Source organism: Xiphophorus maculatus, chromosome 5 (assembly GCF_002775205.1).
Source record: "Xiphophorus maculatus strain JP 163 A chromosome 5, X_maculatus-5.0-male, whole genome shotgun sequence".
NCBI lineage: Eukaryota > Metazoa > Chordata > Actinopteri > Cyprinodontiformes > Poeciliidae > Xiphophorus > Xiphophorus maculatus.
This window is the reverse complement of record NC_036447.1, coordinates 15,631,943-15,657,133: the sequence shown is the minus strand read 5'-3', so window position 1 is coordinate 15,657,133 and position 25,191 is coordinate 15,631,943. Positions and strand designations below refer to the sequence as shown.

The 25,191-nt window shown below is 38.8% G+C and overlaps 1 protein-coding gene across 2 annotated transcripts in view; it reads left to right on the top strand.

Annotated features, from left to right (window-relative positions):
* Positions 1-24,676, top strand: part of fbxo41 (F-box protein 41) — a 35,304-nt gene extending 10,628 nt beyond the window's left edge. For both annotated transcript variants that reach the window (XM_005807129.3, XM_023334367.1), the window contains exons 3-14: positions 322-551; positions 10,170-10,377; positions 13,779-13,852; positions 15,283-15,662; positions 18,690-18,928; positions 19,025-19,140; positions 19,649-19,801; positions 19,960-20,055; positions 20,155-20,273; positions 20,824-20,982; positions 21,198-21,313; positions 22,529-24,676. In XM_005807129.3, the coding sequence (XP_005807186.1) occupies positions 322-551; positions 10,170-10,377; positions 13,779-13,852; positions 15,283-15,662; positions 18,690-18,928; positions 19,025-19,140; positions 19,649-19,801; positions 19,960-20,055; positions 20,155-20,273; positions 20,824-20,982; positions 21,198-21,313; positions 22,529-22,591 (1,953 nt within the window). In that variant the 3' untranslated portion in view covers positions 22,592-24,676. The remainder of the gene's footprint in view (positions 1-321; positions 552-10,169; positions 10,378-13,778; positions 13,853-15,282; positions 15,663-18,689; positions 18,929-19,024; positions 19,141-19,648; positions 19,802-19,959; positions 20,056-20,154; positions 20,274-20,823; positions 20,983-21,197; positions 21,314-22,528) is intronic.
* Positions 24,677-25,191: the final 515 nt, after the last annotated feature.

Sequence of the window (25,191 nt, the reverse complement as noted above, 5' to 3'; positions counted from 1 at the left end):
TTAAACATGCATGTAGTCCAATACAGTTAAGGTTGGATCTCCTCGGATCAGGACACAATCTTCCACATATTTGCTTGAGGAAATAAAACTATTTATGGTCTTCTTTCAACAACAAATTGCATGACTACATTAAATTGATTACACCATAAAACTGTAAATCAATTCCATATTTGTGAGATGCTTCCTAGCAGAAGTCCTTAATTCTTGATGCCTACTTTGCGTTAGTTTGTTTGCATATTATGCTGAGGCTCTTTTTTTTTCAGTATGCAAATTTCAAAGGGACATGAAGCAGCTGAAACTGTCGGCCTTCTTGTTCTGTAGGTGGAGCAGAAAATAGCGGCCCGTGTAGGCCGTCTCCAGGCGGAGCTGGAGAGGAAGAGCTCTGAGCTGGAGAGGGCCAAGCAGGAGAGCGAGCGGCTGAGCCAGGAGAAACAGGACCTGGAGGACAAGGCCTCTGAGCTCTCTCGGCAGGTGGACGTCTCCGTGGAAATGCTGGCCAACCTCAAGCAGGATCTGGTGAACAAGGAGGCAGAGCTAAACCACAAACAGCAGTGAGAGGAATTTCAGTTTTCAAAGATTTCATTTGCAACAAAGTCAGTTTGTCTTATTTTGTACAATAGTATTTTTTTTCTTCTAAATTTTACATGGATCGCACTAAATAGGCTGCGAAAGACTGGCGACCTGTCCAGGGTGTACCCCGCCTCTCGCCCGAAATATTCACTGAAGATAGGCACCAGCACCCTTCCTGACCCCACTAGGGACTAGGTTTACAGAAAATGGATGGATTCAGTAAATAGGAACATTTTAAAGAATTGTCGAACAAAATGGCACCTTAGGATATGATCACTAACACTAATGGTTGTGTTACCAGTTGTGTGGGCAAGCTCCTGATTTACAGCCACAGCTGCTACCTGCTCATTTCAAATGAAGACCAAAGCAGACTGCTGCTTTACAAATTAGTGCACAAACAAGTGGAGTTGTTAATAACAAGGAGCTTGTAATTTACCAACAACACTATAAAAGCCTTTCCTCTTGGTGCAGCACAGGCCATATTAGCATGAAATGGCACAGTTGATTATTGTGGGGAAAGCTCATATTAAAACAGAACATTAATCAGGACAAATCTGATTTCAAAAAAGCCAATCAGGCTTCTCTCTCTCAGTACATTAATTTACATACAGTTGTGTTCTTGTTTTTGTGTTTTTTTCATGGTTAATGAGAGACAAACTAGACAAATAACATTGTGGAAATCTACAGAGCCAGAAACAGAGATCTAGCACAAAATAATTTTTCAATAATCAGGCTTTATCTTAATATACCATGAACTTTATGAAACATAATAATAAAAGATGCAATAAGTTTCAACATTATAAGTGCAAACAGAGACTCGGACTTTAACCCTGTTTTCAACAGCAGGATGAAAAAAAAAAAACAGAGCAGCTGTCCTGCTGCAAATGATGGTACAAATTTGTGTCATTAATAATCACAAAGGGTGACAACACCTAACTGAACAAATCAGAAGATTATTAAATGCCAAGCAAAAACAAACAACAAACTGAAAGATGATACGGTATGAACCTGCATGTGCAAAAGCATTCTTTAGTTTCCAGTGATTTCTGGAGCAGCCATTTAACCACATCTTGCTAGAGAAAGTCCTCACCGCAGGCTACTGTTTTAGGCTTTAAATAAACACAGTACATGTGACTGGGAGCAGATGAAGTTGGAGACAGCCTAAAATAAAGCAGGCACACAGTGATAGCATGTAATGGTGCCTTGACAACTCCATGAGTCCGTCTGTTGCACAGCAGCCTGCAACCTCCTAAGTTTTTCAGTTTTTTTTCTTCCTCCTTCTGTAAGATTATAGGCCAAACAGTAGCTTTCACAAAACCCCCAAAAAGCCTGATTCAAACCTTTTTCCTTCAGCAATAAGTAAACATAATATATCTGACTCTTGAAACTTTTGCTGGACTGTTTCATTTGTCACAGGTGAGTGAGTGATGTGCTTAAGAGTGTTAGTGGAGACTAAGTTCCCAGTGGATTTAATTAAGATGGAATTAAGAAAACTTGACAGAAACTGCAAAAGACATGAACCTTCAGCATGACAAGGACCCTAAACATACAGCTGAAATTTCAATGCAATGGTTCAGATTGAGACATAGTTGTGTGTTAAAATGGCCTAGTCAAATATCCAGACCTAAAAGGAATTAGAAATCTGTGGCAAGACTTATACATTGATGTCCACAGATGGTCAACTTTCAGTCTGGTTGTTTTTAATTGAAGAACCCTGCAAACCATTCAGACACATATCCCGAAACGCTTGCAGCTTCTGTAAGGTTCTGTAAAGTGTTGACTCAACTTAAGCTTTGTGTTGCACAATTAGCCAAACAATAATGGTACAATGTGTTGCACCTTTATTGGCACCCTGTTTAAAGAAAGGGTAAAAATAAACAAATCAGTTCAGTTGTATTATCTCACACTAATTAACTTTAACACGCTGTCTTTATTTTTTTCCACAATGCCTTCCTACAGGCAATGTTATCCTCCAAAGAAAGACTTGTTCCCCTTGTTTCTCTCACCTTACCCTTGTTGATGTTTTAATTCAGCAGATGAGTGTTGCATCTGTCCTCTCCTCTTGTACACCAGTGCCCTTCAGGACCGTTCAGGTGCTGATTGGATGGTTGGAAAGAAGCAGCTGGGCAGGTAGCAGCAAATTCATCCCACTACATCCTGCCAGTCTCTTCATAAAGCTGCCAAGCTCCTTCATGAACTAGCGCCACTTCTGCTCTGTAAATGGACTTGGATGTAAATCATGGCATTATGAAGCAAGTTGAACGTGATTTGGAGCTGCCTGGCAGTCTGGCACCGAAAGTGAGAGCTGAAATGCTTTCAGAGCTTTTATTGAAATTAATCCCAGACTGATTTATTGTTTGTTTCCAGACACTGATGTTATTTTTAGTTGCAACCTATAAGCTGTGCAAAAAAATGCTTTTACCAGAGAGTAAGTCTTGTGACCTTCTCCATCCGATCCATTATCTTTAAGAAACAAACAGAATTAAATTTATGTCTTATCTAGACTAATTGATCAGAGATCTTGTGACTGATGTTCAAACACTGATATTAGTAAAGCCCTCACCTCTGTTCGTTGATTGTTGGCCTTAAATGCAGACAAAACCTTGGAGTGTACATAGCTACATACAGGTCTGGCACGAAGAGAACAGGTGGAGGAGAAGAGACAGAGGAATGGAAGGAACCAATGAAGAACAATGAAAACTGATGAGTTTATATACAGAAGGAAAGACTAGAGATTGACATTGAAAGTAGGTGAATTAATCGGGATGTATGTGAAGCAGAGATTTTTAGAGATTAGAGATTATTAGAGATTTATTTATTAGTGGCTTCCACCTTGCTTTGCTGAGTGGCCTTTTTGCTCATGTAAGTACAAGACACATTTTATAGTTTATAATGGCGCCGTCTCCAGCTTCAGCAGGAGACGAGGTTTTTGACTTTTGTTTTGGGGTCAATTTAAACATTTCTGACCAAAGCATTTTTAATCTCTGGGTCACAGAACCAGACTCCACTCTTGCTCACAATTTGCCTGATTTCTTTTGACTTTCTCCTTGAACATGGTCAATGTATTTGTATACCACTTCATGTAGTCCAATGAACTCCAAAGTACTTTACACTATATTAACTCATTCACCCAACCATGCACACAATGTGATAAGCTACTATATTATAGCCACAGCTGCTGCCTTGGGGCTGTCTGACAGAAACCAGCCTGCCATGCACCAGTGCCACCGGGTGTGTGAAGTGTCTTACCCAAGAACACATGTTTTCTTGTGTCAAACAAGAAAGCACGTTTCCTTAAAATACATCCACAGCTGTGTGTCCAATCAACTCATCAACTCAAATGTCAATTAGTCTACCAGAAGTTTCCAAAAGCATACTTTAATAATAGTAATAATAAAATACTGTTTTCTATTTTATTGATAAATTAAAAATTGAGTTCTCTCAAAAATAAGAGGGAGATCCTCCAGGTTGTGAAACAGAGGCATTTAGAAATAAAACCTAAGTGAAAAAGAAATGTCTTACCTTTCTAAAAAACTAAGTCTAAAAGACATTTTTACATGTCAAACCATGGCTCCTTTCATTTTTATCTCTTTCCTGACTTTTCTGCATATAGAAATATAGAAGTGCTTCCTATCATAAAGTGCTCCATTTTTATTCAAACAGCTGTTTCAAAAACTAATAACATGCACAAAAAAAAATCAGGTTAAACTGCTGAAACATTCTGTACAAACACAGCTGCACACATCACTACGCTGTGTCTAGAAATAATGCGTGCATTGGCTATTTACCAACCCTCACTAATGGCATTGTTAAATACCATGTAGATAACAAACAGACATTCAAATGAACACATTGCATTAGTGCCTATTGATGATTAATAGAAGGCTATAATTATCAGTATCAGATAGCAGATAGTGGTGTCATCTGTTGACTACAAAAAATTGTTTGGTTTATAAAATGCCAGTAGTCAAAGATGGCTGTTACTTTTTGACAGTGTGAAGCATCCAGCCAGCTTGGTTTCTTAAGAAACTTTATTAATATCAACACATTGATCAGCTTGAGCTTTGGAGATTCCCGGGTTATTTGTGAACATCATAGGAAACCTTTTGGTTTGTGGTGACTGTTTAGTTGAGAAGGCTGGAACCTGGATTTCAGCATCTCTGATTCAACACCTGAATCAAATGAATGGTTCATTACTCGGCCTCTGCTGGGCTGAAAGATGCTCCAGGCGTGTTGGAGAAGGAATGCATATGAAACCTTGAACAAGTCCGACTTAAAAACATTCCACCATTTCAAAAGAAAAAGGGATGGACAAATATTCAGTCACAATGATGAAAGGAACTTAATGATGTATTCAAAATGCGTACTTGTGTGAACCCTGTGTGGATTAGAGGAATGTTGCAATAAATCCAAACTTGTTCACCAAATTCTTGTTTTTAATAATTCTAGAAGTTGTAGCTTGTTAAATCATTGCACCCTGAAAAACAACCTGTTGATTTCGGTTTATGCACAGATGAGTATAAAAAAAAAATCCTCCTGCTAATACTTTACCAACAGGACTGTTCCTGTGCAAACTTTAGCTAAGACGTGAATAGGCTACCTAAATAGTGCTTAAGCATTTTTTTCATGTCAAAACTATCTGTGAGACAGAAAATACACGACACCTGCCACTTTAAATGTTACATTTAATTGTCATTTCTAGATACAGGAAATCATACATAGAATTTTCTTATGTATTTGAATGAGATCAACTTTTATTTCTCTTATGAAATGTAAAGCTGCTGCTCACATGTTTTCTGGCTGAATCAGAGTGAAATTTGTGAAACTACTTCCTTAAAATCCTTTCCTTAAAATACTATCCAAAGCAACCTCTTCTCCAGCGTGCACACACACGCCCCACACACGGACACACACACATATCATGTGTCTGTGTCTCTGAGGAAAAGCTGGCAGTGAAACAGGGAGCTTATTCAGACTCTAAAGTACATCATAGGTCTGAGGTGGAAAAAGGGCATCACAGTTAGAAAATTTACTGCCAGCCCAATGGCTAGTCAGACTCCAATGAGCTGACTCCCTTTGAATAACACAGTCAAACATTTTCTTTGACTCGTCCCAATGTTTGTCAAGATCACAAAGATATCAGCGGCTGCTAAGGCCCTCAGAAACTCCAAACAGGAGTAATGTTTCACATCAGAGGTCTAGCTTTTGTGACTTTCACATTCACAAATGGCTTTCTCAAACTGAATTTTGCGTTCAGCAGCACTAAGAATACAATGACACCCGTCTGATCATTTGTCCCGAGCTTAAAACCTTTGTAGGTAATGATGATGAGCAGGCACAATGCCTCACGCAAAGTTGCTCATTTATTACTTTGTATGCAGATAACATTGTAGAGAGATTCATTCACAGAACAATTATGCACCACAAACAGCTCTTTAAATACTCACTGTATATACATAATTAAGATAAAACTCCCTGGGATGAAAACAAACGGAAGTTGCTCGGGCGTGGCTGTTAACTGGCTTAATAACAGCTGGAAAAAATAAGAACGGCTTGAATCATTAAAAAACTAGGGCTTGCGGACAAATGAAAATGCTGAAACATCTTAATTTCAGCCTTTAAAATTTTCCCTCAAATCAGCTCATTTTATCTGTCTTTGTAATTTGCTGGATGATGAAAATCTGTTCAAGCAAAACCCATCACTGGTTATAATTGGATATAATTGAATCAATAAATAAACAATTAGAACTATTATAGACTAACAACTATTAGAAAATATTGGCTCCGATCCACTAAGATACGACCCTCTGCCTGACTTAACAGACTTCTCACTGTGAGCAGTTTTTTTTTTTTTTTTTTTTCAGAGAAGCAGCCAAGAGGTCTATGGTAACTCCAGACAAGTTGCAGAGATCTGTGAACATTACAGCTGCTGGTTGTGAAATCTGACCCTTATGGAAAAGTGGCACAAAAGAAGCCTTTCTTGAAAGAAAACGACTGTGTACAAACCATGTAGGCCGCACAACAAATGTGTGGAGGAAGGTGCTTTTGTCAGATAAGAACAAATTTCAATTTTGGGGTATATTGTCAAAGGCTATGTGTGTTGGAAAACTACAATTTCACATATCATCAAACACAACATCCCTATGGTTCAACATGGTGGTGGCAGCACTATGATGTAGGGATTTCTTTCTCCCTCAGAAACATGGAATGAATTTGGAATTGGAAAGAAGGAAAATGAAAAATATAGCTCAAGGGTCATTATTCACTGCAATTCAGTAGTGATCCATAACAAATAACTACTGAACTGCAGTGAATAAATTGTAGTTTATCTTTACGGAAAGTATTGCCCAAACCTAATTAGTCCCAAAGAAACAAATTCTTCTCTTTTAACAGAAGAATTCGTTTTGCAGATGTCTTCACTGTTTTCTTTAGGAATATTTGGAAAGGTTTTCATTATTAAAAATATTAGTCATTAATTATTTGTGGAAGAATATTATGAATATACTATTAGGTATCAATGGGCCTCATTTAATCACCCTTTTTATCTGCAGGTATATTACTGTATCTGGAGTGCGCAATAGTCATGACAGTCTTAAGGGAATGTTCTGTGAACAGCAAGTATTTGTATTCTGACAGTACAGACCAGTTTTCTGTCGAGATGAAGGCACTTATGATCGTATTTGATGGATTTCTCAGACTGAAGTGAATGGATGGCTTGGTCGATATTGGTCTACATTTAGATGAGGATTTATGAGCGGAGGGACCGTGTGTGTCTGTGGTTAGCAATAAGAAGCTAATACGAGTGTCCTACAAGTTTTGTGAAGCTATTTGAAAAGTGAGGATAAGAAAAAGAATGGATAACTTTGTCTTTTTTGGGGGATTTATTTTTCCAGTTCTCATTTTTAGGATTGACATGTAAGGCAGAAGTAACATAAGCCACAAATATTCTGATGTTATTGAAGCAAGGCAGACATATGGCAGTGTTTCAGGTGCATGAGACGGGGTGAACATGTGTTTAGATGTATTTCAGAGATCTGTGTGAATATTGCTGAGATAAAACTGTTCATACGTCATCATAAAATATCTGCGTTTGTATAGAAATATGGATTAAAACAGGAAGACTGCACCTCCCATCATTACATTTCCTTTACTGACAAACATCCTGTTTTTTCTGCTTCCACATGACTGCAGATTTTCACCTGTTGTTTCAGACGCTGCAGTATGTTCTTTTTTCCTTCCCAGTCATTGTTCTCTTTGCCTTAACTTACACAATCCACTGTCTCTCACCCTCTGCTTTCGCACATATTTTTTTTGCATAGAGATAAACCCCCCCCACAATATTCTATTTTCTCCCTTCCTGGATACAATAAAACAAGGTCAACCAATATTACGGGTAAATTGTCAACAGTATAAACGGTTTTATGCTGTTAAAGTATTATGTCTGCCAGACATTTATTCCTTTCATTCTGTAAGAGGAGGAAACAGTCTAATGTATTGGTTGCTCCTGTTATCGTCATATGAAGCAAATTTCTGATACAGTTGAATAATTAATGAAGACAAGCTGCATGAATATGCTGATGCCAAAGCACAAAATGCTTTCACTTACTGGATACTACCAAAAACGTTTTTTTCTATGTTTCCTCATACAACTGTATGCTGCTTTCTTTGGTTTACATAAATGGGGTGAATGATTTGTCCCTGTTCTTATACAAGAATTTTTAAATAACATAAAATAAAATGCCTGACAAATGAGGCAGCATTCTGTTTACCTACATTAGATGTACTTCATTCTGGCTGCTTGTCGAAAAAAACTGTTAGATTTGCTAATTGTGCTCACTAACCAATCTGACTAGGCAACACTAGTTGATAATGATGTATTTCTCTATATTTTCAAACTATCACTGCCAGAAATTTGGAAAATGTCAATTTGGTGAAATACAAACAATATGACTTGGGATACATAAACAAATAATTAAAAAGTCTTACTGTCGTAGGTTCATAGCAGACATAGACTGCAAGTAATGAGTAGTTTGTCCAGCCACTGGAAAGAAAGAAAATCATTATGTCCATCTCAACAATCAGGTATTATTGAATTCTGACTGATGTCTGTTGTATTTTCATAATGATATGACCACCTCACACCTCACCAAAGTTTTGCAGTCATTGCCTGAATGCATGTTACCTAGTTTGGAAACTTTTATTCCATTTCTGCACACTATGCTTAATTTGTGCAGTGGTAATGATGAATTTGTGATGAACCGTGGAGCCCTTATTTATATGGTTTAATATCTTTTTAGCAGTTGTGTGTCTGACATATTTTAGAAGACTGAAAGACGCACAAATAAAATGCTATAACTGCTGCTGTCATTAGTCCTACCAAGCAAGGCAGCCTGTTAGATTTTTAGGTTGTTTGTGTGACTGACTCTTTGACTGGCCAATCTGAATTCTGACTTCAAGATTGATTTTTCTGAATCAGGCATTCTGACAAACTTTACTTTTTTTCTTCCACTTAAGTTTCCTTTAGTATGCTTGGATGCATCACATGGATAGACAGCTAATTTAACAATTACCTTTTCCTGGTTGCAATTTTCTCCCTTATTGTCTCAACCATAACATTGCATTAATGTATTAAAGACGTTGTTTTGTTTTTTTTATTGGTGGTATGTAATATTCTAAAATTACAACAAATTATTTTCATTTGTTGTAAGCCATAGCTATCAAAATTGCCATAAATATAATTTGAAAAATGTCACCCTGTCTAAAATAAATACTTAAGTTTCAGTTTTTAAATTGACCCACTGAAATAAATTTACTTATTTAAGATTGAATAAAAATGCATCTGCATTTTCTCACCATGTGAAACCTCAAAGGGCAATTTTTAGTGAAAGCAAAAAAGAAAAACCCTCCTTAAACAGTTCACTGTCATTTCATTTGCTGATTCATTGTTTTGTAATGCAGCTTTTATGTCTAGCTGACTGTCAGCTACCTTGACTAATTTTGGATTCACAATTCTTGTCATCTGTGCCTGGAGAGGAGTAAAGTTAACTGTGCCAGACACCAAACTATTTTTATCTCTAAATGTCCCCATTCCAGAAAGGTTTATTATGCGTGTTGCTGCTGCTGAGGAGTAGATTCTGGGATGTATGATGTTTCGATGCACTGACTGATGGATTTCGGCTAAATGTAAACAATCCAAACTAATGACCATCATGCTCACAAACAAATACACTTCTGGCCCAGTTTTCTTTTAATGGCTGGGACATTTTCAGTGACTCCTTTTTCATTCTCAGGTGAATTCTGTGCAGTAGCTCTTCTGCACAGAAAAGAAATGCATCTGTCTACATTTCAACATCTTAAAAGAAAATATACCAAACAAGTATAGTAAAGATTATCTGTTTATCACATTGGAAGAGTCGACTAAATGTTTAAATAATGCGGAGACACAACGACAAATTGTTGTTGCTCCAGTTGTATCCACTTAGAGTATCTGGGATTTACTAGGACAGCTGCTTCTGCCCTCACACTTCTGTCCCATTGGGAAATAGCTTCTAGTTTAAAGACTGTCCTTATAAAACTGCCTCCTTCCACCGTGTGTGCAGGGAGGTTTCCCAGATTGACCAGTTCCTTCAGGAGACGGCGGCGCGGGAAGCCAATGCTAAGGTCCGCCTGCAGCAGTTCATTGAGGAGCTTCTGGACCGAGCTGACCGTGCTGAGAAACAGCTGCAGATCATCAGCAGCTGTGGCACCACACCGAACGGCAGCTTAGGACGCTGCAGTCTGCAGGCCTCGAAGGGCACTGGGCGCCAGGTTCGGATCTTTCGACATATTTTTAGTATTTGGTCTTAATGTAGTATTTATGTGAGTAGTATTAAATGTGTTTGAGGGGTAAATAAAATAGCTAGAGTCGTAGAGATCAAATTCATCGGGAATGCTGAACTGTCAATCTTTGCCTCAAAACACACATATGCATTTTGTATTTATACAGTAATGTCAATTTGAATTAATGAGGCTAGTCACAGACATAGTTTGCTTTTTAAACCTGCAGGTCTTCAGATCTCCTAAAGTGAAAGATCAGGGAGGTTTTTGGGTCAAATTCCTCCAACAGGAGTCCCCAGATGATCTTTTGATCAGCTGATGCTTCCTGAACAAGGAGACTACAGAAACAGGAAGCATGATCCTTGTCTGCTTATCATTCAGCACCACATCAGTCAGAACATCGAGTCTCTGCTGCAATTTATCCTTACCAGAGAGTGTAATGCACAAAGAGGAGCCTCTGCAGCTTTAGACTGACTTCCAGCTCTTTTGTCTCCAGGCTCAGGGCTTGAACTATACCACTCTCCCCTTGTGTTTTGCCTTATTACACAACGATGCAAAAAAGAAAGAAAAAAAAAAACAAACAAATAATACCCAAAAGGTTGCTCTTAAAATGACACCTTTTAAAATTATTATCCAACACCTGTGGATAAAGAAGTGACCTGCTTCATATTCTGCAAATGTGTGTGCTGCCATGGAAACTAACTCCTGCTTTCCATCAAGGTTTTAACAGGATTTTTAATCAGATGTGCTTCAGATCTGCCTGAGACTAAATTTTCTCTTAGACTCTGTGTGAAAATCCTTTACTTCAAAGACCATCAGTGACTGTACAGAGGCATTATTAATCCCTGACTTAGTGCAATGTTTTACCATTGTTCATGATGCACAGAAACTGACAAATGTGTTGTCATCCCTTGTAAAGGTGCAAATTAATCCTTAAATTATGTTTCTCTTTTCTCGCTGCAGCATACTTTCACAGTTTTTTTCCCTAACCTTTAATTTGTAAATTTGATCAAGCAATTTCAAATATCCATATAAAGTAACTGCTCCATATACTAATTTACAAACACCTCAAATTAAAAAGTTAAACTATATATATTTTTAATTTATTAAGCAATTTCTTTGCATTCACAGCTATATTTGCATTCTTTAGTTAAACATTCTAAAAGATAATTTAACAAAAGTCCCTAGTGGAATACTTATGAATCCCTTTAAAACAAATGTATATTTTTTTTGATGTCTTACACAAGACAAATTGTTGTTTTGGAGACATGGCAGCAAAGTGCTTTTTCCCTCCTACCATAACAAATGTAAACGTGCAGTTTGCTAAACTCTAATGGGACTTCAATTCCTTTAGCAACAAGTGGTCCAGGGCTATTTGGCATAAAATAAATGATGAATGTGTGGCACATATTGCTTGCTGCCAGGTACAATAGGAAATCTGTGATGCTTTGTTTCTCCTCCAGAGTCTAAGAGAAGCCCTGGGAACCTTGTGCATGGCATTATGACCTCTTCGAATCATCAGGACATTTTAAATCACAATCTGATGGCTATTATATGTTGTTACCATGTCTTTTAATAAGTTCATGATCCAAAACATATGGTTAAAGCAATACCGTTATGGTTCACTGGTGAACCTTTTTCCAAGGCCATCCCAGTTCTAAAACCTAGGTCTTATTGAAAAACTAGTGATCTGAATTTAAGAGAGAAGAGCATAGTGGTATTTTCAGCTAAATAAAAGCTCAGATAACCTGTAAACGCCTGCTAATTACATTTCCAGGATTGGAAAGTTTCCCTTCTGTTACCATATTCATTCAGAAATGCCACGTTACCCATTTTTGATCAATACTGTTTGTGATCAATGCAGCCTACATTTAGCTGCAAGTTGAGATATCTCAGTTTCGTGTTTGCGTGCATGTGCAGTGCTGTCCGACTTTGAAAAATCAGCATGACGAGCACAAATGTGGAGTAAAGCTCAAACTGTCTGACACCTTGTAACGCAGTGAATGGGAAGTCTGGAGATGTTACCCAGGCAGCCACCCACCCTCACAGCCTCTCTTCCTCCCTCCATCCGGTGGCAGCGGGGTCGCCCTCATCTCCGAGGAGACGGGTCTCACAGCCAAAGACTTATTTGAGGGCTGACACTCAGAGTGGACTTGTTTCCGGCTCTCTCTGATTTTAATTCCAGGCTGATTTGAAGTGTTTTCTCACAGAAAACAAAGGGAACACAACTTGAATCAAATGTCAGCGTTTGCTGAAATTTCTTTGAAGCGGAAACGTACTCAAATTTCATCCACACCGCTATAGATGAATGCATTAGTATTTCGTCCATGTTATAAAGACTTGGCCCTCTTCTGTTTTTCACCAGTGTGTCTCGGGCTCAGAGCCTCAGACAGTTTGCCTATTTCCTGTATAGACCATTTCCACTGACAAGAAAGAAGGGAAAAAAGGAGAAATTGTGGTTGTGTTTGCTCTGCCTCTGAGGCATGTCAGTACACAAACCTACACCTGGCTGTGCTTCACTCATGTCTATGCACAGTCTCGTGCAAACAGCAAGTGCTTTGGGGATGAGTGATGTGTGAAAGAGTGTCGAGAGGAATTTGTTTCAAAGAAAACAGCGTGAGAATCAGCTTTTAAGACCTGTGAACAAATAGCATTGTCATCTGCTTTCAGATCTGCTTTCCATAAATTTTACAATTTATGGATTTAAATATTTATTGATCAGTTTGTTTTATTTTTATTTTTTCCAAATTTTTACTTCTAACAGCTACTGTCTTGATGATCAGTATGCTGCCTAAATTTTCAGCTAGCCCTACTTTCTTATTTGTACTTGGTGGGGTTGCATAGAGGTTCAGATTTTGTTTAGAATAGCCTGGCTGTACTTAGGTCTGGTGTGTTCACTACATATAATAAAAATAGGATTTTTGAGTTTATTACTGGCAGGGTCATGGAAAAGATAATAGAAAGAAAGTAGTAGCAGGTGTCAGCTGAGTCTGAGTAATTCTAAATTACATCTTATAAGTGTTTTTATAGTAAAGAGGTTTTATTTTGTGGCACCTAAAACTGAAACTATCCTTCACACATACTCAATTCTCGTATTTTTTAGGTGGGTATTTGGTTGTTTTTGATTAGTTCTTTCTTTCAAAATGATCTCTACATTAATAATGCTTCGCCCCAGGAATGTTGGTGTTCCATCCTGGTCAGCACTTTCTTCTTAGTGTTAGTGAGTTGTGAATCAGCACCATACTGAAAAATGATACATTTACCCCTCAGATGTTTTCCAGATTCCAAAACTAATGAACATTTTGGATTTTATTTTATTTTTTCATGATTTCCATCTCTTCCAAACAAATTAACTCTTTGGTCTCACTTGTTTACTTGTCATTTTTCTTCAGAGAAATTCCAGCCTCTCTGGGAGCACAAGAGGAATGTACCAAGTATCAGAGAGACGATCTTCTCCCAGCACAGGGTAGGTCAGAAACTATCACCTGAAGTTTGAAATATTATTTTTTGCAGATAAATCTAAAGACAAAAACAGAAGAAAAACAGGTTGTTTTTCTCACATGTAAAAATAGGTAATTCATGCTTCCTTTATCTATTTGTTTATTTAAAAAAGAGATAAGGAACATAGTCAGAACCTTTAAATGTGCTAAATTTGGCCAATAGACTGTTTTTTTTTTTTTTGCCCAAATCTGATGTGAGAAAATGTCTACAAGGCTGCACAACATAGCTGTTCGCTGTTGTCAGAAAGACAATCTCTCTTTATTGGAGGTGCAGAGGTTTTGACCTATTACCTAATGCTGTTATGTGATAAACTGGTAAGATTTATTGTTTTGTTCTCTACATGATGGATTTTGTTGGGTCATGGGAAGTGTACTGGAGTTTTAGCATCTCCCTCATTAGCAGTACTGAGACACAGGGTTGATGTCCCAATTTGAGGTGTGACTGAACTATTTCTGGGTCTCTGGCACCAACCTCAGACACAAGGCTGTACCGTAGTATTTTGACTAACCCAACTGTCATTCCCAGTTGGTAGTGAATGTCTTTCCTGTCGTGACGTCAGGCCTTCCCCGTTGAATCACTGACAGCAGAACAGACACAGACACACACTGTGGCCAGAAGCACTTGTCTGAGCCTCCTGTCTTGGGTTAATAATAGCTCCTCACTGAGGATCAATACATTCTATACCCTTGCTGTTGTTAGGCATCATTTCAGAAAATAGGAAGTGGTTTATGTGACATATTGGATATGACTTCATCAGCGTAAGCATGGCTTGCAAAGATACATCTGAGAAATGGAAAATATTTTAGCATGTGGTGCAGATTATACAGGGCTTTTCTTCTAAGACAAAATAAGACAATATGTCTTCTCTACTGATTCAGGTATTTTAGATTTGCTCTCTAACTCCAGATTAGGTTTTGTGTTCGCATATTAAATTATGGTAGATGTTAGTAGTTTTGTCACAGTTTAGAGGAATACTTCCTTCTGTTGTGGAGTGAATTTCTGTTTGTCGCCAAGCAAACTTGTGGTAATGATGCTGGTCCAAGAAACCGTTTTTCACTTAACCCCCATTAAAAACACAATCTGTCATTTTCAGAAAGATTTTTCTGTGAAAAGCAGAGATTTACATGCTCTGGTTGAGTAAAGAAATACATTTTTCTCGTTTCTAATTTATGGCTTTATATTTCTAATGCAGATTTCAGAGAGGTTTTGATTCTTGTACGTTTCTGTGCAGGTTCATGCTTATGTTTCTAAAACTTTTATCATCTAATAGTCAGTCAAGCTTATTTTGTTGTTTAGTAAGACTAAAGTGAGCTTTGAGAATGAGATGTTGCAGATATGTTTGGCTTGAAGCAGGAAGACCATGTTTATGTTTAAATACCCTGTGTTCCTCTGCAGAGCATCAGGGAGGATAAAGTCTGTCTCCCAGGGTTCTGGAGGTTACGACAGCGACAGCGTCGAGATGCATCCTATGGAGGATTGTCCCGAGGCGCAGTACTATCACATGCAGTGCCGCATGGGTGAGGGTGGCTACGAGCGCTCCCCGGGATGTGGATCTAGAAACTGGGGTCTTCGCAAGCAGGCCATTCAGAACTGGCAGCGGCGACCGTACAGGAACAGCACCGAGGGTGAGGAGGGGGACGTGTCGGACGTGGGCTCGCGGACCACCGAGTCTGAAGTGGAGATGTGGGAGCAAGAGCGGAGAGCCGTGGCTGAGGTTCAGCAGTCTGCAGTACCCTATACTCACCACAGCAGGGCAGCGTATCGCCCTAACACGGGTAACAGTTGTTTGCAAAATGGTCACAATCTTGAGCTATTTTCTTCACCTGCCACCAAGGCAAGTTTAATGATACGCACAATAAAGGGCTAAATCAAGTCGATGTTCTGACTTCAAAGGTTAGTGGAACATCGTAGAACTGGCAGTTGCTGTGCTGCCCTGATTAACAGCTGTATTAATTATATGAACAGGAGACGGTGAGATGTTATTTATCATTTAGTAATTTGGGATATGTTTCTGCCAGCATTGCATATCTAGAGATTAAACCTTTGCCCCTTGCTCATTCATCAGATTGAGTCAGATTTGATGGAGAGCAACATCTACCTTTTAGTCTTGCCACAGAGTTTCATTTTAATTTAGGTCTGGACTTCAACTGGACCGTTTGGTCTCATTAATATGCTTTGACCTAAACGACTCCAATGTATCTCTGGCTCTCTGTTTCAAGTTAGTGTAAATGGACTGAACTTTCAGTGCTCTTTTCTTCTTGTCTTAGTAGGTTTGGAGTTGCACCATCCTCTTTCCATTTTTAGATAATAAGTTAAGTAGATGTCAGATGTGCAAAGCTTAGAATACTGTTTTTAACCTTACCCAGTCTGAAACCTCTCCAGAACTGGGTTCTAGGGCCTGTCTGTTGTATTCCTTGGTCTTTATAATGTAATTTGTTCACTAATGTTCTCTATCAAACCTCTAAGGCCTTCACAGAACTGTTGGATTTACACTGAGATTACATTATACACAAGTGGACTTTATTTACAGTACAGACCAAAAGTTTGGACACACCTTCTAATTCAATGGGTTTTCTTTATTTTCATGACTTTTTATAAGGCAAGAAATCCCACTTATTAACCTGACAGGGCACACCTATGAAGTGAAAACCATTTCAGGTGACTACCTCTTGAAGCTCATCAAGAAAATGCAGAGTGTGTGCAAAGCAGTAATCACAGCAAAAGGTTGCTACTTTGAAGAAACTAGAATATAAGGGGTATTTTCTGTTGTTTTACACTTTTTTGTTTAGTGCATATTTCCACATGTGTTATTCATAGTTTTGATGCCTTCAGTGTGAATCTACAATGTCAATAGTCATGAAAATAAAGGAAACTCATTGAATTAAAAGGTGTGTCCAAACTTTTGGTCTGTACTGTGTGTAACTTGTGAAGACATTCTACTTCCACTTTGCATTTATGTGTAATTTATAACATTAAATCAAAATGCCACACACTGATGTTTGTGGTTGTAACTTCACAAACTGAGAAAAAGTTCCAGTTTTATGAATACTTTTGCACTTAACTGTATTTATATCATGATCCAACTTTTGCATCAATTGCAGTTTAACCAGCTTTACTCTCAAGTACACAAGGAATTAGCAGGTTCAATTAACCATCTCTTACAGTTCTTATGGAGCTTTGAGACACTAGCTAGCCAGTCATTGCTGCACAGCTCAGCTGCACAACAGATTGTGCATTTTTCTGTTAGCATCATCCCATGCCAACCTCCTTACAAACCCTGCTGCTGCACTCTGCGTTTCCCATCTGCTGTGGACGTATCAGGTGGACCATGGCAGTCTGGAACTGAAGGAAATTGGGCCGAGGCTCAGTGACAAATTCACATGCACAAATTTGGCCTCCTCATTAGCTGAAAAGTTGTTTTTTTTTGTCTCATGTAACATGTTGCCTCTCTGCTCTGACGTAGTTCTCCCTATTAGGAGAGACTCTGCCAGAGCTGTTTGTGTGGTATGTATCTGCAAGCACACAGGCTTGTTTTTTTAGTTCATTCGGCAGTCTTGAGTGTAGGAGGTGTGCGTGAGTGAGAAAGAGAGAGTCAAATAGTATGCATTGGTTCACAGCCCTGATGGTTTCAAGCAGATGCCTACCAAGGCCAAAGATGAAGTGAGTCATGGAGGAACAATTTTGCTTCAAGGGTTAAGGCAGGCTGGGATTGGACACACTGTAACAACAGCATTAGATGGGATTAAAAAGTACCGAATGCAGAAAACTAATTATGCAATCTGGTCCTGTGGTTTTTAGTTGGAGATTAGCGCCACCATGTGACAAAAAGGGTTTTACCACAGGATGGTGAAGACAAAACATTTATCTCAGATATTTAGCCGATTGCTTAACACTTATCATGAGGTAAGAACCTTAAGGGGCAAACGACTCATAATGTTCAGGAATAAGGAGATCCCATTAAAAACAAATAAGTGAAATAATATTAATAAAAAAGGGTCTTTCAGAAAAGCTGCAACAAAGTTCAAGATGTACCAGAAAGGAAAAAAAATAAAAACAAGCTTTGAAACTGTACATTATCTGAAATATATAACAACAGAGTTATTATTATGCTTTGTTTCCGAAAGACTCTCAGTTTTACTGAAATAGATTAAATTAGTTTTATATATGGGGTTCTATGACTTATAACAGACCTGCACTATGTGTCTAAATTTCCCCAAGTTAGAAAAACAAAAGAAATTCTCATTTGAGAATAGTTTTACTTTGGTCATCTTAAAGCTAGTTAATTCATCATCATCAATTATTCATCATGGACCACTCCACAAGTCTCACATGCTGATGACCTAAATTAATAAAAGCACTAGTTAAAACAAAACTGTATAACATAGTTTAACAGGATCTAAATTGAGAAGCAGTTATCAATATTTTATGGCACAGAATGTTAACCTTTTTAGATTGTCTCTTTCTACTTGTTCTACAAAGCACCATAAGTATTAAAAGTGTCTTATTTTAGGAACTCCTGAAACCAGATATTTCCATACACAAATAAACACAAAGCATTTTCTTCCTCTTTATCTGACATTAAATCAGACAAATTTTTTGCTGTTTCAGTCTACCAGAATTAGTGTGCAGTGAGTAATGTTCTCCCTTGTCTTTGTAGATTTACAATTATTTCAGTCTTTATTAGCATGATGGATCTTTGTGTTAGTCTATTATTTTGTAATAACAAAATGGGATCAATTTCAAGAGCTATGGAAACTTTCTTGAGGCTGTTAAAGGTCTGAAAGGTTGTGTTGTTGCTACAGGTCGGTCTGATGTGGTTTACAGCAAGCCGTGCCGCCATGAAAAGAGCCCATCGAAATCCAATGAGGTGATAAGTCCAGAGATCCTGAAGATGCGTGCAGCGCTCTTCTGCATCTTTACCTACCTGGACACCAAAACCCTCCTGAAAACCGCCGAGGTTTGCCGCAACTGGAGGTTCGTGGCCCGACACCCAGCTGTGTGGACCAGAGTGCTGCTGGAAAACGCTCGCATTTCTTCCAAGGTGCATTGTCAACATTTGTTATTGCGCTTTATCCTCTGTTTCAAAGAAAATAATTGTGGAACAGTGTAACTATTGTAAATATATGTATTTCTCTAGTTTTTGACCACATTGTCTCAGTGGTGCACTCAGACGCACTCCCTCATTCTCCAAAACCTTAAACCAAGGCAGCGAGGCAAGAAAGAATCCAAGGAGGACTACCTTAAAAGCACACGGTGAGACACAGTCATGTTCACTGTTGTAGCAGATTATGGCTTTAGTTCCTCCGGGGTATTTAGCTCTGTGTGCTGCCTTGACTTGATTAACCCCATTGTTTGCCCAACTGTTGTGGCCGAGCGACGTACTGCGTGATTTCCTGAACAGTGACTGATGAGAGGAAAGCCAGCAGAGTGAACACGAGTGATGTATGCTGACGTTTTTGTGCGGTTTAATTATTCTCAGCATGTGGATATCAGCTTTTATTTGCCGGAAGAAAACAAGCAACAAGGTTTGATTCAAGTGGATTGTTGTTTGTATGAAGGACACACATTTAGTTGCGTAAAGTTCTCTTAAATGCTGTACGCTGAATACATCTGATGATTGTTGCAAAAGGCGCCAGCAGCAGAGCTCCCAGGAGCATGTCTTGACGTTGTTAGAAGTGAAGTATGATTAAAATTGACCTTTATTTTTGCGTCTGTTTTTTTCTTTTTCTCTTGTGACCTTCTCTTATATTTCCGTCAAAAGTGGCTGTCTTGAGGAAGGTTTGGAGGCGTTGTTAAAGGCCACAGGAAGTAACCTGCTGATACTAAAGATTTCACACTGTCCCAACCTGCTGACTGATCGCTCCCTATGGTTGGCCAGCTGCTACTGCCGTGCCCTCCAGGCCGTAACCTATAGGTGAACCATTGCTATCAAATCCCAACTATCTTAAAATTTTACAGCATTAATCTTACTTCATTGTCTTTCTTAACCTTATTTTATTTCACATAAGGTAAACAAAGGCAATATCTTCAAACTGTATCTTCAAACATACATCATGTTTATTTTTTCTGCAGGAGCGCCACAGATCCAGTTGGCCAGGAGGTTATCTGGGCCCTTGGCGCAGGGTGCAGAGATATTATTTCTCTGCAGGTGGCGCCCCTACATCCATGGTAAAATGATGGGACATTAATTAATAATCAGCCATAAAATTAATAACAGAAAGACTAATCCGGGGATCATGTTTTCATTAGAGTGTTTGTTTCTCTCAGTCAACAACCAGCACGTTTCAGTAACCGATGCCTGCAGACGATTGGAAGATGCTGGCCACATCTCCGTGCTCTTGGTGTGGGTGGAGCTGGATGTGGGATTCAGGGACTCGCCTCACTGGGTAAATATAGAACATACAGCAGACTTATAGTGTTTTTGTTTTACTTAATACCCTAGAAAAATATTCTTATAGCGTGCTGCAATGAAGTCGGTGCTATGGCTTTTCCACAAGACCTCTGTGGTTGCCCTGAGAAGATTAATCAGAGATCTCAGTTGGGAGCATCTGTTGACAAGGCAACCAGTCATTGTGTACTCTACAAATATGGCTTTAAAAATAAAAAAAATCCAATCTGAACTCAAGAAAATTATTTGGTTACGTGCCACCGATGCCTTTTATTTTTGGTTTTCTTTTTCAGAACTTAAGTCGTGTCAACATATTGTTTACTTTGGTTTTTGATTCTTCCAGCACAATCTACACTGAGTGTAAGATAATCCATCCACTGCTGAATCACAGCAGTGGATGGAGGGATCGACTTCAGGGATCGTGTTGTTTCGTGATTTCTTGAAAATATAGATCATAAAAATAATTTGGGTGAATGTGTATTACTAAAACGTGTTCCTACTTGGTCCTTGTGTTGAATGTGGATTGTTCCTCTTTCCCATTTGTTCAGCGAGAAACTGCATGCGCCTGCAGGTGTTGGAGTTGGACCATGTGAGCGAAATCAACCAGGAGGTGGCAGCAGAGGTTTGCAGGGAGGGTCTGAAGGGTCTGGAGATGTTGGTGCTTTCATCCACACCGGTCACCCCTAAAGCCTTGCTCCACTTCAACAGTGAGTTGAAACTGATGTGTAACACAATTTGAAGTCAAATTCTGGACTATGCAGCCGATTATTTTTATTTTTTGTTTCAAAGCTTTTTCTTTAGAGCTCTTTTGAGTAATTTTAAGAATTACTTTATTCATCCCAGCAGGGAAATTATCTAAATCTCCCCAGCCAACCACAACTTTCAGATGTGAATTACATCCACAAATCCTCCTTCCAACCAGGTGTTTGCCGCAACCTGAAATCCATCGTGGTTCAGATTGGTATAGAAGACTACTTTGAGGACCCCAACAGCCCAGAAGCCAGAAAGCTGTTTGATGAAATGGTTAACAAGCTGCAGGTAAACAACACCTCTGTGTTTCACAGCAGTGCCCCTGCACTTTCCAAACCACTGATGGCCTAAAGTTTTAGAATTTTACAAGCTGACCTTTTACCTGTCAGCGAATAGTTCCTGGTGTGCAAAATGTTCCTGTGGCAAACTAGAAATTAAACATCTGTTTTTGTCAGAATTGATTCTTGATTCAATTGTTGAATCTATTGGTGTTGGATGAGTGGGACTGACTGTGTGAGCTGGTTTCATAACACCCATGACTAGAGACATGAAAGGCTTTGTTTTGATGTGTCAGACTGACGTGTGCTGCAATGAAGTCGGTGCTATGGCTTCACCACAACATGTGTTGGACACATTTACTTATTATTGCCATGTTCACAGACCTCAGTGAACTTATTTGGGATTTTATGCGGCAGACCGATACAAAGTAGTGCATAATTTTAAAAATGATACATGATTTTGTATTGCTTTTAAAAAAAAAAAATTTATTGTAACATGGAATCATTCTCAGTCTCATTTACACCAATAATCCTGAATATTCTAAAGAAATGGACAGAGAATTAGGCAGGAGGCCCTTGGTAGCTGTAGAGCTGCAGCAATCCATTGCTAAATTGGGAGAATCTGTTAGCAGCGCAGCTATTAGTGGCACTCCTCAAATTTCACAGGGATTTATTTCTATTCTCTATAAATGCACTGGCCAGATGAAAGCCATTGTTGAAAGTAAGTCATGAGAAATGCTGTTTGCAGAAGAAAGTGCACTGGTCTACAATTCAGTGCGCCTTCTAAAATTCAACTTGTGCTATACGTGTAAAATGCTTTGTGTAGTGGAAACGTAATACTGCACAGCCAGAACACTGTCAGGGTGAGTCATGACGGTGGCAGCATCAGGCTGTGGGGAGGCTTTTCCTCTGCAGGGACAGGGAAGCTGGTCAGTTTTTGAAAAGATGAATGGAGCAAAATACAGAACAATGCCCTAAACAGACTGCTGAAAAGAGTTGAGTTTGAGAACGATTTAGCCGCACACTTCAATGTTGGCATTTTTTGATTTTTCACTTCACTGTAATGCTCTACTATGTATTGGTCTATCACACAGGTTCTAATATGGAAGGTTAAAATGAAAATGTGAAAAAAAACATCACAGGATATAATATTTTAGCACTGTTTAGAGAAGGAACAGCCAGGGCCTCCTATCTTTTATCTCTCTTTTGTTTTCTGTTTTTTCAGGCTCTAAAGAAGAGACCGGGTTTCTCCAAAATTCTCCATGTGAAAGCAGACATCCTCTGCTAACATCCTTTGTGCAGGTTGCTGGAGAGTGCGACCACAGTATGAGTTGATCCGCAGGACGCAGGTAGCTTGAGCCCACCTCTTGGTGGCTAGATGCATTTGGAGCACAAGAAACAGAACCAAGAAAGATCTTATTGATGAATAAAGGTCCAGGATTACCAAGTATATTTTACTAAATAAAAATCATAAAACAGAACCAGATTTGATGAAAATGTGCTAAATGTTGGTGATCTTCAGTGGCAGTAGATTCTCAACCAAGAGCCTGTATAAACCTTACTAACTCAAGAAACACAGCTGCTTTCAAAACTGTCTCTCATCCACAATCTCTCTAAACGTGGAGCCACTTGGAGTGTCACACGCTGCATTCTTACTTTCTGCATCTGCATTATGCTTAATGCAAGCTAGCTTTGACATCAACTGCAGAAACAAGATGGGGAACGTGTGTATTTTCCACAGATGCCCATCAAGCTTCTGTTTTCACAAGAGGTTGAGGCATTTTTTTCCTAAAGATTTGTAACAGGAGCTTTATGCTTAGGTGTGATGTTGAGGAAATAAATGCTTATTGTACTCTGTCCCCAAAACTTGCCAAATCCAAGGGTTTGAACATGCACTGCTTCCAAGCCCTGCAGAAAGGGTGGAGGGCTCCCGCCCTGCAACACACAGACCATGTTATCTTGAAAGTGCATGGTAGCGCTGGGTTTTGCCTCCAGTACCATCCTCTGCTTCCTTGTATGAGAATATCCATGTCAGCCAAACTGGATTCAGTGTTTATGAACTTTGTTGTAATCTCTGGACCTGTTTGCGTCAGAGGACAGTTTGGAGTATAGTAAGTCGCTGGTGCATTTTGTAGCGACGTTCATCTTTATTCCAGTATTCCCTTCTCCGGTGTGCCAATTATAAAAGGATGAGACACCAGGCAAGTCACCAGTGTCCCTACTGGACCCAAGTTTGCTGTGAGCAGAAGCAGCTCAAACTGAATATAAAGTGTTGTGTTTCCTATAAAGCAAATTATCCAGGTGTGTACAGGTGTTATAGTGTTTGTATTCATACTGAACAGTGCCATTTGCATCACAGGGGCTATTCTCTTCATTTTAATTAATTAGGTGACATCCTCCGACCCTCTTCTGATGTTTTCTTCCACCCAGTATCACAGCTAGGGTGAAGAGAGCTGACCCCTGTACATTAAGGGATCCGGGGCAAGTATTATGCTTCAGGTCTTCAGGACTTCCCTTCAAGTTATAAAATTGATTTGGCAGGAATTTAGCCAGACTTTGATTAGCTGTATTGTCTTTTTGGGTTAAAGACAGCACTGCTCTACACATTTTCTGATTCCAGTGCCGCTTTACTAAAGTGGAACAACAAGCCCGTTGATCTGATGGCTCTGTCTTGAGCTCAAAGTTTCGGATGTTAGAGGTGTGTGTGTTTGCCAGGCCTTAAAAAGGATTCACTGTTTTATTTGATAGAATGTAATCCCTACTTCGGACCAAAAATGTTTTGCATTCTGGTGCACTGATTTCTCCTTATCTCTAACTTTAATAATGTGCAATATTTTATCATTCTCTAAAACATGCACAAAATCTGATTACAGATTGAAATGAAATCACTTTACAGGATGAACATAACAGTCCTTCCCATTCGTTTGCTGCAGGTTACGGAGACGGTTCTAACATAATATTTACAAGTGTGAAATTTGCATGACATTTGCAAAAACTTATGGGGCTATGATAGATGTTTTGACTTATTTTCGGGGGCGGGGGTTGTTAATAAAACATTTTAGCTCATTATTTCAAACATTTGAGCTTTGGATATCAGATAAATGAGATGATAGCAAAATCAAGCCCATGGTCTCATTATCTCAAGATAATGGTATGATGAAACGGTTAACATAACTGCCATATCTTAAGCACAACGTATCCCAAGACATTTTTCTCTGCATAGTAGAATCAAAAATGTTTAATGAGAAGTGAGTTTAAAATCTCGTTACTGACAAAATAAAGACAAGAAAACTGTTACTGCAAGCTTGAAATTTTATTATCTTTAGATAATGAGACAAGGAAACCCCAATCTTTAAAAAAAAAAAAACTTTCTTGAGGTTATGATATAATGAAAGCATTATATAATGAGAAAATGAGACGCAGAGCTTAGGACAAGAGCATAAAGCAATGAAGTTGTCATCTCAACAAAAAAATGTTTAAGGCATTTTCCTATCAAAACAAGACTAAAATTTCTATCATTACATATTGAGCTCAAGATCTTGATATCTTCAGATAAAGTAACATTTGAACATAACTCTAGATTTTTGTCATCTCGATATGATGCTGTTTTTCACTTGCCTGCGAAAAACTGCCTGAAAAGGAAATGAGAAATTTGAAAATTTTAAGTCCGGAGTTTTGAAAGGAAAAGTTTGAAGGAACCCTTTGCCTGACATGCTCACCATGAGCACATGTTAAGTTGTGTGTATGGTCACATATAATATTCTGTAAGCTGTGACTCTCCCTCTTTTTATTCCACTCTGATGTGGATTGGTTGCTGGCTAACCTGAAGGAAAAAGGGTCACGATAGAGGAGATAAACTTCACAGTAGGGAAATCTCCCCACAAAGCA